Source organism: Columba livia, chromosome 3 (assembly GCF_036013475.1).
Source record: "Columba livia isolate bColLiv1 breed racing homer chromosome 3, bColLiv1.pat.W.v2, whole genome shotgun sequence".
Taxonomy (NCBI): Eukaryota; Metazoa; Chordata; class Aves; order Columbiformes; family Columbidae; genus Columba; species Columba livia.
The window spans coordinates 46863462-46880265 of NC_088604.1; the positions used below are offsets into that span (position 1 = coordinate 46863462).

At 39.0% G+C, this 16804-nt stretch overlaps 1 protein-coding gene across 5 annotated transcripts in view; it reads left to right on the forward strand.

Annotated features, from left to right (window-relative positions):
• Nucleotides 1-16804, forward strand: part of CRYBG1 (crystallin beta-gamma domain containing 1) — a 98090-nt gene that overhangs the window by 65624 nt on the left and 15662 nt on the right. For all 5 annotated transcript variants that reach the window (XM_065056619.1, XM_065056620.1, XM_065056621.1 and 2 more), the window contains 11 exons: nt 594-641; nt 749-867; nt 2250-2412; nt 3392-3531; nt 6316-6442; nt 6718-6753; nt 8275-8417; nt 8655-8781; nt 8873-9018; nt 15445-15571; nt 15742-15774. In XM_065056619.1, the coding sequence (XP_064912691.1) occupies nt 594-641; nt 749-867; nt 2250-2412; nt 3392-3531; nt 6316-6442; nt 6718-6753; nt 8275-8417; nt 8655-8781; nt 8873-9018; nt 15445-15571; nt 15742-15774 (1209 nt within the window). The remainder of the gene's footprint in view (nt 1-593; nt 642-748; nt 868-2249; nt 2413-3391; nt 3532-6315; nt 6443-6717; nt 6754-8274; nt 8418-8654; nt 8782-8872; nt 9019-15444; nt 15572-15741; nt 15775-16804) is intronic.

Here is a 16804-nt window from a genome sequence, read left to right on the forward strand (position 1 = left end):
TGTGTTTTATTTGTTCTCAGCATTTTTAGTCAGAGTCTCATGTTTTTTGAAGAAACCTATCTTGTTACAAGGTGTTCAGGACAAAATTCATTATGCTGATTAGTTCATACATGTACACGCCATCATGCCTCCTCAAGTGTTTTCATAAATTCCTTCAAAATTATTTCATGCTTTGTGGTTACCACACATATAAATCTTCATTAATATCTTTATAATTGTAGAACATGTACTGTATTAATGCCAGTTTTTTAAGTAGTCTCTTGGTATGAAACTCCTGGAATATATAGGAAGCTGATCATCAGGATTTTAAAACATTTCAAGCCTGAGGTTAGTTGGCATAAGATTATAATTTGAAGTTGTTTTGGTTTGTTTTTTTTTTAAGTGTGTAAATTTGTACATTTGTAGCAAAATATTCATTTTCAGGAGGAAAAAGGAACTGAAGCAGTAAGTGGGTGTAGTTGAAGTGTTTTTTACTATTCAGACTAATTTTTGTTTTGTTTCACTGGCTCTTTTTTATAGCTGAGCATCTTTATTGAATACGTTTTTGGTTTGGGAGTTTGTTTTGTGACTTTTCTCTTCCCACTGTCTCCTAGGCACTTTCAAGAAATGGACAAAGTAAAATCAATCCCCGACCTGGCAAGGTAAGATCAATTTTATTATCTTTATTGCTCCTCTGTATGTTTAAAGCATAGCAAGATGAAATTATATGTTTGGGTTTTGATTTTCTTTGTTTGTTTTTTTAACACAGCTGGTGATATACTGTGAGTCAGGCTATCAGAAAGATGGTATTGAAGTTTTCCATGATGTTCTGGATTGCAGTTCATGGGTTCTGTCACCAACAATTTTAGTTAAAGTAATCAGAGGATGGTAAGAGATGAATTTTTACTCTTTATCACTGGTCTATCCAAAAATCTTTTTGAAAAAGAACCAGCATGTAATTCACAGTAAGTCTGCCTTGCAAGTGGTCATGTAATGTAGACACTTACGAGCAAGAAATGTGGCATTTCTCTGCAATAAGAAGTTTTAAGCCAGGAAGTGTATTTTGCTGACTAATTGAGTGAGTGTTACCATATGGAGGGATACAGCATTTCACCAGGTGAGATGAAATGGCAGATTCTGTCCACCTATGCTGCTGTTTGACTGCTCTCCCCTTTATGGGTTTTTGCATAGTATTTGGATTGGGCTTAAAGGCTGGCAAAGGATTTGAAAGCAAGGTCTGACATGGGTTTGGATACAGAAGATTAATTCTGTGTCCAAAGGTATGAAGTGATGCTGTAGAGATAATTGAACGTTTTCTCTGTTAAGTCCGGGGGGGATTTTTCTCTAAAAACTAGATTGCCTACAGGTAATTCAAAACAAGTTAATCTCCTACATTCTTTGTCACATTAACAGAACAGTCATTACTGGTGTGGATAGGTGGCAAGTTAAGTTGTGGCCAGACTATAATACAGTCAAATAGCAGGTTCTCAAAAGTAATGATCTGATAGTACGCTGCAGAAACATGGGCTGGCGGCAGGAGGAGGTGCTGGGAAGCACACCGATTGCTGTTTGGCTTCAGAAAACTGGAATGAAAATCTTCTGGTCTGTGTGAACCAGATATCTTTTCCAGCAGGGACTAGGGGACTGCGTTTTGTTTGTTTTGTTTGTTTTCCCTAGCACTTTAACTGAGAGCACAGGGCGGAGGGGTGGGGAGGTGTATTTGCAGATGGATGTGTTTTTATAGAGTTATATATTCAAGCCTGCCATTAAAAGTTAAGTTGTGTTTGTCTTCTGAGCAGTCTTATCATCCTTTGGTACATGTACACCAGCCCCTGTGGAACTCCAGGCTGCTGTTCACAGCATCCAAGTAGCTTGTCTGTTTATTCACGATGTAGAAGTCTGCAGTGTCAACATTTTCTAACCTGCAAATTGGTTCTGATTAGTATCTTATGCAAGAGTCTGGTGTTCTTAGACAGAGTAGTCTTGCTGCCCCAAATCATCCATTTAAAAAGGTGGAGGAGTTTTTCATGAAATTACCAAGTCAGCATTAGGCATCTTTGGTTTTTATCATGGCTTTTAAAAGTATCACAGAGACCAGAAATGGGTTGTGTCAACGGTGTTGGGCAGATAAGCTGTACTGAGGTGGTGGGAAGGGTCTGGAAATAATACTTCTTGTGAGAGGATTTGTTGAATGGGAGCATGATTTTTGCAAATCGCATTTGATAAAGCACCATTAAAAATGAGATTGTTTTTACTATTATTATTTTAAGCTGGATACTCTATGAGAAACCAAATTTTGAAGGCCCCTCTATTCCCTTGGAAGAAGGAGAGCTGGAACTCCCAGATATTTGGGGTGCAGGTACTTCTGAAGAGCAAAATGAATGCAAATCCCTAAAGCCTGCAGTGATTGGTTCAATAAGACATGTTGTTAAGGCAAGTAATATAAGTAAAGAAAATTTTATATAGATCTTAATGTTTGGTGGTGTTTTATACAATACAAAGAGTGACTGGTGTATTAGGACACAAATGTAACGTGAGTTGTAAATGTAGGAAACAACCTTCCACATTGAATTTCTTTTTAATCAAAAATGGGGGGGGGGGGGGGGGGGCACAGTGGGGGTTATGGTAACATCCACTGGAAGGCCAGGGCAGGGCAAAAAAGTGTGATTTTTGGAGTCTATTCTAAAGAAAAACATGTACAGCTTATGCTTTTTAGCCTGGTCAGTCTCTCCTGAAAAACATCCCTGAAAACCATCAGTAGTTCCATACTCCTATTTTCAAAAGCATGTATGGGTTTTTTTTTATTTTTCATATAAACTGAATTTATATCCCACATGAACTCTAATTTCAAACACCAAACCTTGTGTGATACTCAAAAAATAGCCCTGTATGCACAGACATATCAGGGAATTTCACATATGGTGGAACAGCCTTCCTACATGCACTTTTAACCTACTATTAAGTAGTCACCTTTTCAGGCTGCCTCAACAAGCATGAGCTATAAAGTTGTTTGACTAGTAAAGGAAAAAAGAAGAATATATATTGCTTGTAACTACAGTTCTTGTTTAAATTGCAGTTCTCTTCAAGAATGGCTTGCTTGGTGTTATATTAGGATTTAATGTGCTAGAGGGAATGTTAACTGATGAAAAAAGATGTATTCCTAGATGGCAAAAAGTAAGCAACGTAAATGTTGGTTAGAGATGAACCTAGTCCTAGAGATGGTCTTAGTCCAGACAGATACAGGCAGACTGGCCTAGTTATACTTCTATTTTAAGTATCTTATAGCAGTAGTAATTGACAACAGGGGAAATAATTTAAAATAAACAGGTGTTTCAAAACTGATTTAGTTACTCATATTAATTACAGAACTCGCAGCACAGATTAAGTGATTATGGCAATCTTAATTTTTCAGGATTACAGGGTTTGCCGAATTGATTTGTATACAGAACCTGAAGGGTTAGGAATCGTGACTTCCTTTTTTGACGACACTGAAGAAATTGGGGTGTTTGGCACCACTCAGAAGACTTGTTCTATCAAAGTACACTGGGGCATGTAAGTGCGTAGTTCTGCATGACTGTGTACTGCTATGAAAGGAATTTGTTTTAAACCATTAGTTACACCTATCAGACATGCAAGCAGACTATATTTATTGTAGTCCTATATTTTGGTAGCATTTGTTGACAGTAGCATTAGTACATCATTGTAATGCTTCACCCTTGAAGAGTCTGACCTCTTAAAATGTTTTGTGTTGGAGCCAGTTTTTCTTCTGTTGGCATGTAGTAAAGACAGAGTAACCCTTCTACGTTTGTAACAAAAGAATGAGTTTACCTCTCCTGCTCTTTCTCATTCAGACAAACTTATCCTAAGGGAGAGTCGGGGCATGAACTGTGGTGATAGAACCACATTTCTCACTTGCTTTCCTCTAAACGTGAAATTACTGTACTAAAAGAAGAAAATTTTCGAGCCCTTGTGTTACAAAATATGACTTAGTGTCATGTGTGGACTCTGGAAATCATTCTTACATTTCGCAGCGCATTTTAATCCATGGTTTTATGGTGATGTTTAGGACATGTACGTTCTGTCAGCTGAAAATACCTAGCTTTATGAGTTATGAGTGTAATGCATGTCATGAACTAAGCAAGCTTTTATGAGAAGGGAGACCTCTTAGGAATAATCCAGACACTGTACCAATGGTAGCTTGGATAACTTAGTAAGCAAATTTGTAAATTGGTACTGAAAATATACCTCAAAGTGATACCAGTAAAGGTATGCAGAAGAGGGAGACAGCTTTCAGAAAAAGTGAGAGAGTGGAACTGCTTTCAATGATGTTGGGTCCTGCAGGATGTTCTACAGGGTGTACAGACCTTGGCTGCTGCCTGTTGGCCATGTTGTGTTTGGGCACTGACAGCATTTACATTACTGCAAATAGTCTATTTAACAATCAAAAACTGCCTCACTAAAGATAAGTACTACATACCACTGCAAAGATGTGTTCCAGTACACCACATGATGGATAGGGCATTTTAGTTGCTAGGTAAAGGGTATTTTATCTGATTAAATCTTTGGGGAAAAAAAATAAGCACTTGGTATATAGGAAAACTTTGAAGTGTCCAAGTAGTAAGTTCTCTGTCAGGAGCTTCTGTTGAACTGCAAGCTTAGTCCAAGAAAGAAGTCTGCCAAAAGTAATGGAGTCAGAAATGTTGTTTGGAGGTTGATTATTAATTGACTTAATCTACTTCTCCACTTTTTTTTCTGTCCTTCGCTTAAAAGCATTCTGTGAATAGTGAAATGACAAATTTTTTGGAAAGGAAGCAGGGCCTGTGCACATCCTACACAACTGGTCCTTATTTGCATCAGTGTGAGAGCATTTTTTTTGCACTAAATCTGGGTAGACTCTTACAGTCTTAATTTCTCTCAGTTGCATTTGAATCTCTTGAGGAAACACAGGCTAATATTTGCACCAGGAAGCAAAACAGACATTTTGAAAGTAGTCTTCCTCAGACGCCAGTTGGTTAGTCAATTGTGGAAAGAAGTCTCTTCTGCCAGTTGCTTGCATGAGAAATTCAGTAAATTGCTGCTGCTTTTTTGCATGTTGCAGGGTTTTTTCTTTCCTTTAGTTTACAGGCAAGGCACAGTTGACTGTGTTGGCAGTTGAGGGAGGTTCTGAGTCACCTTGCCACGTGGGTGTGGTTGTATCTTCTTAAAAGTTTTCCAGTGCTGGTGCTTAATTGTTGTTTACTAGAAGCTGCCAACAGTAATGAGTCAATGCACCTTCATCTTCTGATTGTACTGTCTCCTTGGTGTCCGATGTGTTTAAATTCCTGCAGTGGAGTTGAGGCCTTACTGAGTGGTTCTGCTGTAGGGCGCACAATGTATCACACATTTGGCTATAGACAACACTAAAACTAAAGCTCCTCCTTTGTTTCTTGGAACTGTATGTCTGCAATGATACTATGCCAACTTGTGCCAGTTTACATCAGCTCGGAATCTGCCTTTTAAGCATCGTAGAGTGATTGATTTTTTTAACATCTTTCCAATATCACCAGATTTATACATTATGATCATTACACAATGAAAGGGTTGGCTGCAGTAAGTGTTCCTATGTATGTGTTTTATACTGCTCCATGCTGCGCTTCTGAGAGATCAGTAGATTTAACTTTAACAAATATATTGTCATCCTCTATGCAGAGATCAACAGTATGCTTCTTTGTTTCCAGTAAGTGGTTACTGGTTAAGATTTTCTTGAAAAAGCTTTGAAGAACTACTGTTGCTGTTGCAGTCAGGAGTTTTTAAAATTATGTCTTTCGAAGCAGACTTAGCAGGTACAAACCATGAGGAAATAGATTTCTAAGGAGTCGTCAGGTTTTTCTACATTTTGATAAATAATAGAAGTTTAGAATCCTCTGTTGAAAAGTTTTTGCAACAAATCCAAGTCTAGGTCAGTGGTCAACTTCTTGAAAATTGGTTCTGCATACTTCAAAACTACTTAAAAATAATACGCAGTAACTAACCTTAAGTCTTGCAACTTCAGTCTAAATTTTGTGTTGCCCCCAGATCAGACAGGGTCAAATTCTTTACTGTCAGTTCATTGTACTGACTTTTTTTTTAGCTCATTCAAATGAAACACATGCGTTGATGGTGGTTCTTGCAACGACACAGAAGTTTGCCAATATGTCAGCTTGTAGTTGGCAATTTTGATGGTACAGTCAAAGAAACGGAGGGTTTTTTTGAGAGTAAAATAGCATCTTTTCTAAAGTAAGCACGTTGTCTTGTTCTTTACTGTTCAGAAATATTCTGGGGTTTTTATCTTTTGCTTTCCTCTCCCTCTTACTTTAGATGGCTAATTTATGAAGAACCTGGTTTCCAGGGAGTCCCTTTAATGTTGGAGCCTGGTGAATATCCTAATTTATCATTCTGGGAGAAGAAGGAAGCCTATATCAGGTCTATGAGGCCCTTGAAAATGGTAAAATACTATCATTGCAGGTTACGTGACCTGCATTTCTATGTTAGAAATAATGTAAGTCTTTATAAATGAAAATTTTTAGCCTATAACATTTTTGAACTTTTAACATTTGATTGCATCCATTTCTGCCTTTAATATTATGCTCACTTGTGTTCTTCAAGCAAGGATTCAACTTAATTCTGTGTTTTTATGAAGAGTGATGACTTAAAGTTGTCTATAAGTGGTCCAAGTAAGAATAGACAACTTATTTTTTCTCCTCATTTTTTTCTTAACAGGGTGGCCGCAAAGTTGAATTTGGTCGAGAGCCAAAGGTAAAAGTCAATACTTATTTGATTGCCCAAATGTATTTTCTAACTCATGAACTACACAAGGGTAGATAAATAAATCTTGATCATGTACTGACTACTTACGGTTTAGTGGCTGGTCCTGCTGTATGGACTACACCATGAAGCTGCAATTCCGGTCACATTCATGCATCCATCACATAATATATTAACAGCCATCTGGATAATGCAGATGGGTAATGAACGTTCAAGCCCTCTTGTTGCATCTGTGGTCTATCTGGACTTCAGCAAGGCCTTTGACACTGTCTCCCATAATATACTCCTGCAAAAGCTGGTAGCCCATGGCTTGGACAAGTGTACTCTATGCTGGGTTAAGAACTGGCTGGAGGGCCGGGCCCAGAGAGTGCTGGTGAATGGGGCTGCATCCAGCTGGCGGCCAGTCACTAGTGGTGTTCCCCAGGGGTCAGTGTTGGGTCCAGTCCTGTTTAACATCTTTATTGACGATTTAGATGAGGGGATTGAGACCATCATCAGCAAATTTGCTGATGACACCAAGTTGGGAGGGAGTGTCGACCTGCTGGAAGGCAGGAGGGCTCTGCAGAGGGATCTGGATAGACTGGAAAAATGGGCTGATTCCAATGGGATGAAGTTCAATAAGGCCAAGTGCTGGGTGCTGCACTTTGGTCACAACAACCCCCTGCAGCGCTACAGGCTGGGCGCAGAGTGGCTGGAGAGCAGTCAGACAGAAAGGGACCTGGGGGTACTAATTGACAGGAAGCTCAACATGAGCCAACAGTGTGCCCAGGTGGCCAAGAAGGCCAACGGTATCCTGTCCTGTATCAAAAATAGCGTGGTCAGCAGGACAAGGGAAGTGATCCTTCCCCTGTACTCTGCATTGGTGAGGCCACACCTGGAGTATTGTGTTCAGTTCTGGGCCCCTCAGTTCAGGAAAGACATTGAAGTGCTGGAGCGGGTCCAGAGAAGAGCAACACGACTGGTGAAGGGACTTGAACACAAGACCTATGGGGAGAGGCTGAGGGAGCTGGGGTTGTTTAGTCTGGAGAAGAGGAGGCTTAGAGGTGACCTCATCACTCTCTATAACTACCTGAAGGGAAGTTATAGCCAGGTGGGGATTGGTCTCTTCTCCCAGGCAGTTAGCAACAGGACAAGGGGGCATGGGCTTAAACTCTGCCAGGGGAAATTTAGGCTGGATATTAGAAAGAATTTCTTTACAGAGAGAGTGATCAGGCATTGGAATGGCCTGCCCAGGGAGGTGATGGACTCGCCGTCCCTGGAGGTTTTTAAACTGAGATTGGACATGGCACTTAGTGCCATGATCTAGTAAACGGACTAGAGTTGGACCAAGGGTTGGACTCGATGATCTCTGAGGTCTTTTCCAACCCAGTCGATTCTGTGATCTCTAAGGGAAAGAGAGATCCAAATAATTATTTTTGTCATCTTGCCTTCTCTCTCTATGTACCTATGCGAAAGAAACTGTTGGCTGAATTTATCATGCGCTCTGCAACTTTTACTTCATTTCTGTTACAGATAATCATTTATGAGAAGCCTTTGTTTGAAGGGAGACATGTGGAAATAGAATCTGAAATCTTTATGCTCGATGACAAGGAATCCGAAGAAAAGACAAGACTTCCACTTAAATCAGTGGGGTCCATGAAAGTACTGGGAGGAGTGTAAGTGTGGGAAAACACCAGTAATGTTTCCCTTTCAAAAGAAGTAGTAACCCCGTAGATTGGAAATTGTATTTGACAAATACAGTACATGTTTTGGGGTTTAGACATATGCCTGGGTTAAATATGCAAGTAGTCCCAGCAAAAAAACAAGTTTCACACATCTGTATCTGCTCTATAACAGTGCAGAGTTACAGTTGTCCATTTTCACATGCAGACTCTGTTGTTGTTGTTGTTTAGTTGGGTTGCTTACGAGAAGCCTGGGTTTGAAGGCCATCAGTACCTGCTGGAAGAAGGAGCATATCGGGACTGGACAGACTGGGGTGGCTATGATGAAGAGTTGCAGTCACTGCGACCAATTATTGGTGTAAGTTCCAAGAATATGTAGTAGGCGTCTCCTGAGTGCACTGAGACATCACGTTGCATTTTCCTTATGATGATTCTCTTTGTTTTAACAGGACTTCACAAGCTCCCATATGATAATGTACAGTGAAAAAGACTTTGGATCAAAGGGTTCCAGTATTAATGTATTAGGAATTATTTCCAATTTGAAGGACACTGGATATGGGCTGAGGACACAGTCTATAAATGTGCTAAGTGGCGTGTAAGTGATATTTTTAACAGCTATTTCGTTTTAAATGTGCTATTATCTTGGAATGTTATAGTATTTGTAGATGGTTTTCAGCACTCTGACTTCAAATCTCTGTGTAATCTTCAGATAAAATTTTATGCCATTGACTGTGGAATGTGAAAAGTATGAAAAAAGCTCATTGTTTTTGTGAATGCGTGCAGTAAGTTGGTTTTCTTCTCACGACAAGATCAGATGGTCCCAGGAAGTACTATCTTACTGATACACAAAGTATGAAAGCATAAAGGATGACATTTCGCCAGAGAGGTAGAAATAGCTCATTCTCTTGGCTGTTTTTTTTTAAAGCATTTCAACAGCAAAATTGTTATGGAACTAATTTCCAGTTTTGAAACTAATTTCTAGGTTTTGTATGTTTGGCCAGAGGCAAATACCTTGCTCTTTTTCAGTTGTATGTAAAATGAGGATAACTCTTCCCATGCTTACTAATACATTCTGATATTAAGGAGACTTTAACTGTTCTGAAAAGTAACGTTGCTTTTGCAGTGAATCCTATAGGTCAGGCGTGTCAAACTCATTTTCACCAGAGGCCACATTAGCCTCGAGGTTGCCTTCAAAGGGCCGAATGTAATTTTAGGACTGTATAAATGTAGAAGTTAGTAGTTAACACAACATGGCCCCCGGTGAAAATGAGTTTGACACCCCTGCTGTAGGTTAATAGTGTTTTAGTACCGTGGCAATGTTTTTTATTGGATTTTGTTTGTTGGGTTTGGGTTTTTTTGTTTGTTTTTTGTTTGTTTGTTTGTTTTTGGTTTTTTAACAGAGTGGTTCCCAGAAATTTGCATTGGCGTGGCCATTAACAGCTGTTAGTCTGTGCCACGTGTGTTGTCACGTGCAGTTGATAAGTTGACAGAATTTGCTGTTTGATTTGTTCGGTACGTCAGTTGCAGATGGAGTTTCACCATATTGCAGACTGTATTGAAGTGTTTTGGAAGTACAAACAAGTATTAGCAATCATGTCTCCAAGCATACAAAATTACTTAAAGTAGTAGAACCAAAAGAAGATGAGACTTGCAGTCTCTCTGCCTGCCTGGAATGCAGGTGACTTGCTGAAATCTCTGCCTTACCCAACCACACCCTACATCTTTCTCAGTGTTATCTGTGTGCTATCTCTGCAAGTTTTGTCAGAATCAAGATTGCAGAATAGAGCTCAGGGCATTCCAGAGGAATGCTTTTGATTATGAATATGGTGCGACAGTGTGGATTTTTTTTTTTTCTGCCCGGTGACCTTTGAAACCACCGTGCCCTTTAGTCTTTGGTATATTACAGAAGGGAGATTAATGGGAGTCACCTCTGGAGGTTGGGAAACAACTTGTGGGTTACCTATCATGCCCTTTGTGCAGTTGTTCTAGTAAATGTCTGTTGCAGCTGAGATAGGAATCATGCTTGAGTCTGAGTATTCTGGTAATTAAGAGTGACTGTAATATTCTGGTAAAGGCAGCTAGAAGTCATTACAAACACAACTCTTGTTCCACAGACTCTGCCACTGCTCCTGTAATCTCACCTTGTGGTCTTTTAAAGATGTTATTTGTAGCAATAAGCTTTTTAAAAATGTAGGTGCGTTCATAACAGGTGACAAGCACTCAACTCTTTAACAGTCTTGTGTGACCCTTTGTTTCTAAAGAGTTTGCAAGTGTTTGGGGTTTTGGTGGTGTTCTTACTAAACACTAATGTGTCAGAAAGGTTGAATGATTCACATGAAGTCATGCTTGGTAATAAAATGCTTTATTCTAAGTGTTAAGTTACTGTTCAGGTAGAAAAATTTTATATCTTTCCTTCCAAGAAATCAGTCATAAAGCGATGAATAATCCATTGAGCAATTTCCTGAGCTGTTTCGACTGTAATGTAGATGATGTCATAGTGAACTGTGACAGATTCAGTAAAATCTTGTCATAGTATTTTGAAGTAACTTTTCTGGTTAAAGTACTTCATTAAAAAAAAAAAAAAAGTTAGAAGCCCTGAACCTGTCATAGCAATTTTTTAACTACAGGTATCTGGGGTAAGCAGTTACAGCAGTAACAGATAACAAATTATCTGTATTTCCCACATAATTACTTTGATTGCTCTTTAATTTAAGGGTATATCAAAGAAAAGAAAGCCTGACACTGCAGTGCACAAATACTACTGAGCAAGTTTCAAGCTGAATTGCATCTCTAACCGTATGCTGAGGACAGCCCAGCTCTGCATTTGCAGAGTGAATATTTCATTTTGGGGTAACTGAGCACTAGCTGCATTAAAATGTTTGCCTATTGCATTTCTGAAGAATATTTCCAAGCAATATTTTAACGTCTTTGCTAAATCCATTGTAAAGACATCCTGAAAAAAATATCCTAAGGTGATAAGGACTGACTTATTTAAAAATGAAAACGTTTTGCTCGTGAGCATTCTTCAGAGATTGTCCAAGCATAAAAACCAGGATATTTTATTATTCTGCCACTGGGGCAGGAGAAAGCAATCCAGACTGCCTGAAAATAGGAGGGGCCTGCCTTCTTTTAAGTGAAGTTTGATCTTCCCTTCCAAATTGGCAGAATTTTAAGTGAATGAAAATGGAAGTATTTACTAGCAACAGGTAACACCCTTAACAAGTTTAAGCAAGTACTAAAATCAACTGTTGTGCACTTTTGATTTCCTCTCTGCTTAAAAACTCTTCAAGTTTATATTTAATAGTGATCAAAATCAGAGGAATTGCATGTTTGAAATGTGCCTTTTCTTTATCCATAAACACACCAAACTTTTGCCAAAACTACTGAAAAAGCCCCTGTCTTTTTGTTGAACCTTTTTGAACTCATTGGAATAACTTTTCCAGGTTGTTGTTTTGTTTTTTGGGTTTTTTTTAATATAGGCATTAATTTTATTGTGGTCCTATAATCAGCCTGGTTTTCCCCTAATTTTCAAGTAATTAATTGACAGCGCAAATTTGGCTGCTTCTGCATATGGATAGTGATATTATGGAAATCATTAGATGATGAGTAGTTCATATACAGGAACCAGAATGTAGTAAATTTAATATAGATGCACTTGGGAAGGTAACATGGGTGAAACTAAAGAGACATGAGGTACAAGAACAAACCTCCCCTGGGAGCTGAGAAGAGCAAGAGCTCTTGGGTACCCTGTGGGAGAACATTTTGAACAAAGTGTCCACTTCCCTCCATCTCTGAACTGAACAGATGTTCAAAAAAACCTTTCAAGGCGTCACGAAGTGAAAGTTTGCAGGTACCTGGGTACGAGGAAGCAAAACCACAAAGTGATATGATAAAGAATCTGTTTTTCTTTCTTTCTTATAAGCAGAATTGTATTACCTCATCCTCTCTGTTAATCATGCTACAAATCACTCCCTAGCCCTTCATGGTCTATTTGATTGGCATGTATAGGCCAATTTAAACTCATTGTCTCCATGTAGTGTTTGAGCTTGAAAGATTGTGGATTCTTACTTCCTACAACTATGGCTTTTAGTTTAATGAAGATGTTGCCATTTCTTTGGTAGCTGAGAGAGAGGGTCCTTCCAGGACGCGGGTTATCTGTCCTGTCCTAAGGTGAGTCTGAATAACACAAAAAGGGGAGTTACCCCTCTCAGCTAATATTTGAAAGAGCATGTATCATGAGAAATGGCCAGTGTTTTAAAAGGTGAAGTTAGGTAAGATGAATCCATGGGCAAAGCTGATTTTTGGCAGGTTATCTGTCTCTGGGTTCTTTTCTTGGCTTTTTGTTCCAGACCCTGTTTGGAGCTGCATTTCTTAGACACCAAATATACAAGGCTTTCGGGAGAGATACTGTGTGTGTAATAGTACTAACAATATATAAACGACACTTTTCTCTGCATCTCTGGTTCCAGGGGCATGGATTGTACAGGAAGTGAAGGTCTCCAGCACCTCCCTGCCAGCAACCTGGGCTGAGGTGTTGCTCAGCCTAACAAAGGCGATTTGTAGGGCTGGGGGTTACAAAACTGTTATGTTAGGATAGCTCACTCCCTGTGGGGCAGGGTTGTTATTGCCATGCTGCAGAGCAGTACTCCAGTTTTTGTGGTGCCTGGCAGCTGGGATGTGACTCTCTTGCTGAGATACAGAGGCAACGTCTTGCTCTCCAGGCCTTTCTGCTAGTGAGAACTGGGACTGAGGCAGAGCTTCTTCCTGGGGATAGTCTTGAGGTCTGACAAGTTTAGCTGGTACTGAATTCATCTGCCTGTCCTTGATGTTGTTATTACTACTCTCAGCAGCTTGCACAGGCTGCTGAATGAAGTGGAAAAAACACAAGTATTTCACCAATAAGCTCTGACTCTAGAAACTCTCGAAGTGCATGGGCTGACTTGCATGGGAGAGTGGTACTTATTTAAATCCCATTGGCTTCAACATGAACATATGCTGAAAGTGAGATACATTGATTACTTCTGTATTCAGGCTTCTTTTTAGATGGGGGAAAATGGAGTAACTGCTATTGAGAGATTCTTAAGAGGCATCTGGCATGTTTTACTGTTCACTGAATATAAGAAACACTTGTTTGCTTAAATGTCAATCAAGTTAAACTGTCATGTATTGTAGTTGTATCCTAGCAATTGTGCATTGAAAAATCTAATGAATGCTGAAGAAATTGGTGAAGGAAACCTCATTTTCGCAGCCTTTGGTGTATGTGGCATACAGGTATCGACACACCTGAGACATTTAAACTGTCTGTTCAATTTATTGTACATACCAATGTCTCGTTGATGAATTACAATGAGGTGATTTTGAAATGTGCCTTGAAGTATGCCTTAAATAATTAGTGTGTAGCAGGTTAGAATAATTGATTATATCTGAGGCAAACCAAGAGATGCAAATAGTGATAAATGTGAATCACTATATGAGTGTTTGCCATGGACAAATAATACAAAGTTCATACTCTTGGTACATATGTGTTGATGCAGCTTTATTTTGGTTTGAAGTTATCCCATTTCTTATATTTGCAGAGGCTCGGGCATTTGTTCTTGGAATAAAACCGCAGCTCAGTAGAGCCCGGTTGTTTGACATACGTAGATCATTTTATGGTTAATTTAGATGGTGCCACCACTGCAAATGATAAGTTCCTTGTCATTTTACTGCTTTATGATGTGAAATTTTTTGGCAATGTTGAAACTCTCTAAGAAGACTGCACTGAAAGTTTTGGCACAAGCTATTATAGCATACACTCATGCAACGGATTGGCTAAAATAAAAAGCTGATAGACTATGAGTAGGAGATTTTCTTGTAAAACCAGGAACCAGCAAGAGGTCCTGATATCTGCATAAATACAATGAAGGAAACTCAGCTGTTACTGTGGCCAGTTTGAATATCAGCACTCAAAAAAACCCCAAACAACAAAAAAGAATAAGTTTAAAAAAGAGACAGAATGTAACTATGGGAAAATCTGGGAGGTCTGGCAATGAAGGGCAACAGAAGTTATGCAGGTTATCGCAAAACCAAAGGTAGTGTCTGTGGGAATGCTTTATCTGGGCTTTCAGTATGGAGCCAGGGTTAGAAGAACACCGTAATGGAAGGTTCATTGACTATGCATAGCAAGAGTAGCTGGTAGGAGATACTTCAGACTAGAAGTAAAGCGCTACAGGGGTAACTGAATGTTGGAGAGGTGTGTGTAGTGATTTGGTTGCATTTCTAATACTTCAAGTGTGTATCTCAAAAGTTCAGTGTCTTTCAAAAAGGCATATTCTGACTGAGACTGAAGTTATGAGCTTGATGAAGAAATCATAATTTGTGGCCTGTGTTAGGCATGAGATCTGACTGAGTAGTCATGGTAATGGCTTTGAATTTAAATAGATGAAACGGGTCAAATTTGTGATGGTTTTAACTCTTAACTTTCAAAGATGTTCTTCCCACTGATGCCTTGACTCCTAGCAGGGAGCAGCTTGCTTTCGTTAGCATATATGCCTGTTATTACAACTCACCTTTCTGCTGTGGTATGTGTTTGCTTGAACACAACTGAACTGTAGGTACAGGCAACATTAAAAATCAGTATTCCTGTCTTTTACTGCCCAGATGTCTCTGAAAATCAGCTTTATTTAAAAAAAAAATGTATTCTGTTATGTCTGTTTTTCCAGAGAACTTGATCTAGATAAAATAATAGAATTATGAAACATCTCAAAATTATCTTACTAGAGACAGCTTTTAGGATATCTAGCAGATGATGTATTTGAACTTGTGGTCTGCTTTAGCTAATTCACTCTGATTCATATCGACGTAGGGGCTTGGAGTATCAGATACACGGGTTTGTTTAGGGTTTTAATAGCATCACAGTTTAGCACTGGAGGGGAGAAAGTTTTTTTTGTTCTTACATTAAGACAATAATGAATATAGACTTCTGTATTTTGGAAAAGTAGTGTGACTTCTACCCATCGCTCTCTTCTTCTGTCTCTATTAGGTGGGTGGCTTATGAGAATCCTGAGTTTACAGGGGAGCAGTATATACTGGCTAAAGGGCTATATCCCAGCATTGAGGCATGGGGAGGAAAGAATTGCAAAATATCTTCAGTTCAACCCATCGTTATGGTAAGGAGTTCATTTTATACTTGTTTTGCATGTTTCTTTGAAGTATTTGGAGTTATACTTTTTCTACTAAATGGAGTTTATTTACATTTTTTAAACAATAACTAATAGTCAACTTTTGTATGTTATTTTACCACTGTTTAAAATATTTTTTCCCTTCCAAACTTTTGCAGGATATTGTTGGAAGCGAAAGGGGTAAAGTCAAGGTAAGATACTTCTTTAAGTGCATGAATTATACTGTGTAGTGTCTGTTACATGTATAAATAAAGAAATGGCTTTTTATCAAGTGTAACACCCAGGTATTTGCACAGATGGTTGACTAGTCAGACAAAGAGACAAAGAGTGAGAACTGTAGATGAAGGAAGGCTGCCTACCAGACCTCTTAAGTAAGGCACATTAAAGCCCAAGGAAGGTAGGATCTAATTCACAGCTGCCATCACAACTCTCTCAAGGCACAGGCAATGTTTTGGTTTAGCAAGTGAACTGTTTTGGGGTATCAGTGGTTGTTCTGAGGAGCTGGAGCCCACAGACCTCTGTGCAGGGGTGCAGGTACCTGGTATCTGTTGCTGAGACAAGGGCTCTGCCAGGTTAGAGGTTGTTGTTGATGGTACAGTTGTGATTTAATTCGTCTTGAACCTACTTCTTTAGTTAACAGTCCTGCTAATGGTGGTTGCACTTTAAGGGAGTCTCACTCACTCACAAATACTTCTAAGTTGTGCTTAAAAGTTAGTGCCATCTTTGTCAATAACTAAGAGAAGGAAATGGCAGGGAGAACTTCTCTGTTCAGTGAGTTAACATATTTTTATTTGGACTGTCTCTTACGTGCAAGTACTAATATGTAGTTTTGACAGTGAGCCTAATGTGTAGCTTTCTTCATCCTTTCATAAGTCTGAACCTTTTAATGTTCGTTCCTGTGCAAAGTTACTCTTCATTTCAGTCAAAATGGTGAATGTGTCATGGAACTAAAAATGAGGTAGAAAAGTCTCAGCTGTCTCATTTCACATTCTTGATTAGTATCATGCCTCACTGAAATCTGCTGCATAGGGATAATATATAAACTACGGGGAATAAAAAACTCAAGGCTGCTTATTTTCATCTATGTGCATGAAAAAATATTTGCATCTATATGTTATGTGCCTATTAAGACTTTATCCTATTGAAACAAAGAAATAATGGCTTGTAGTCAACAGCCAGCATTCCTTTTCAGCGTGTTGCTCTTTGGAGAACACTGTACGT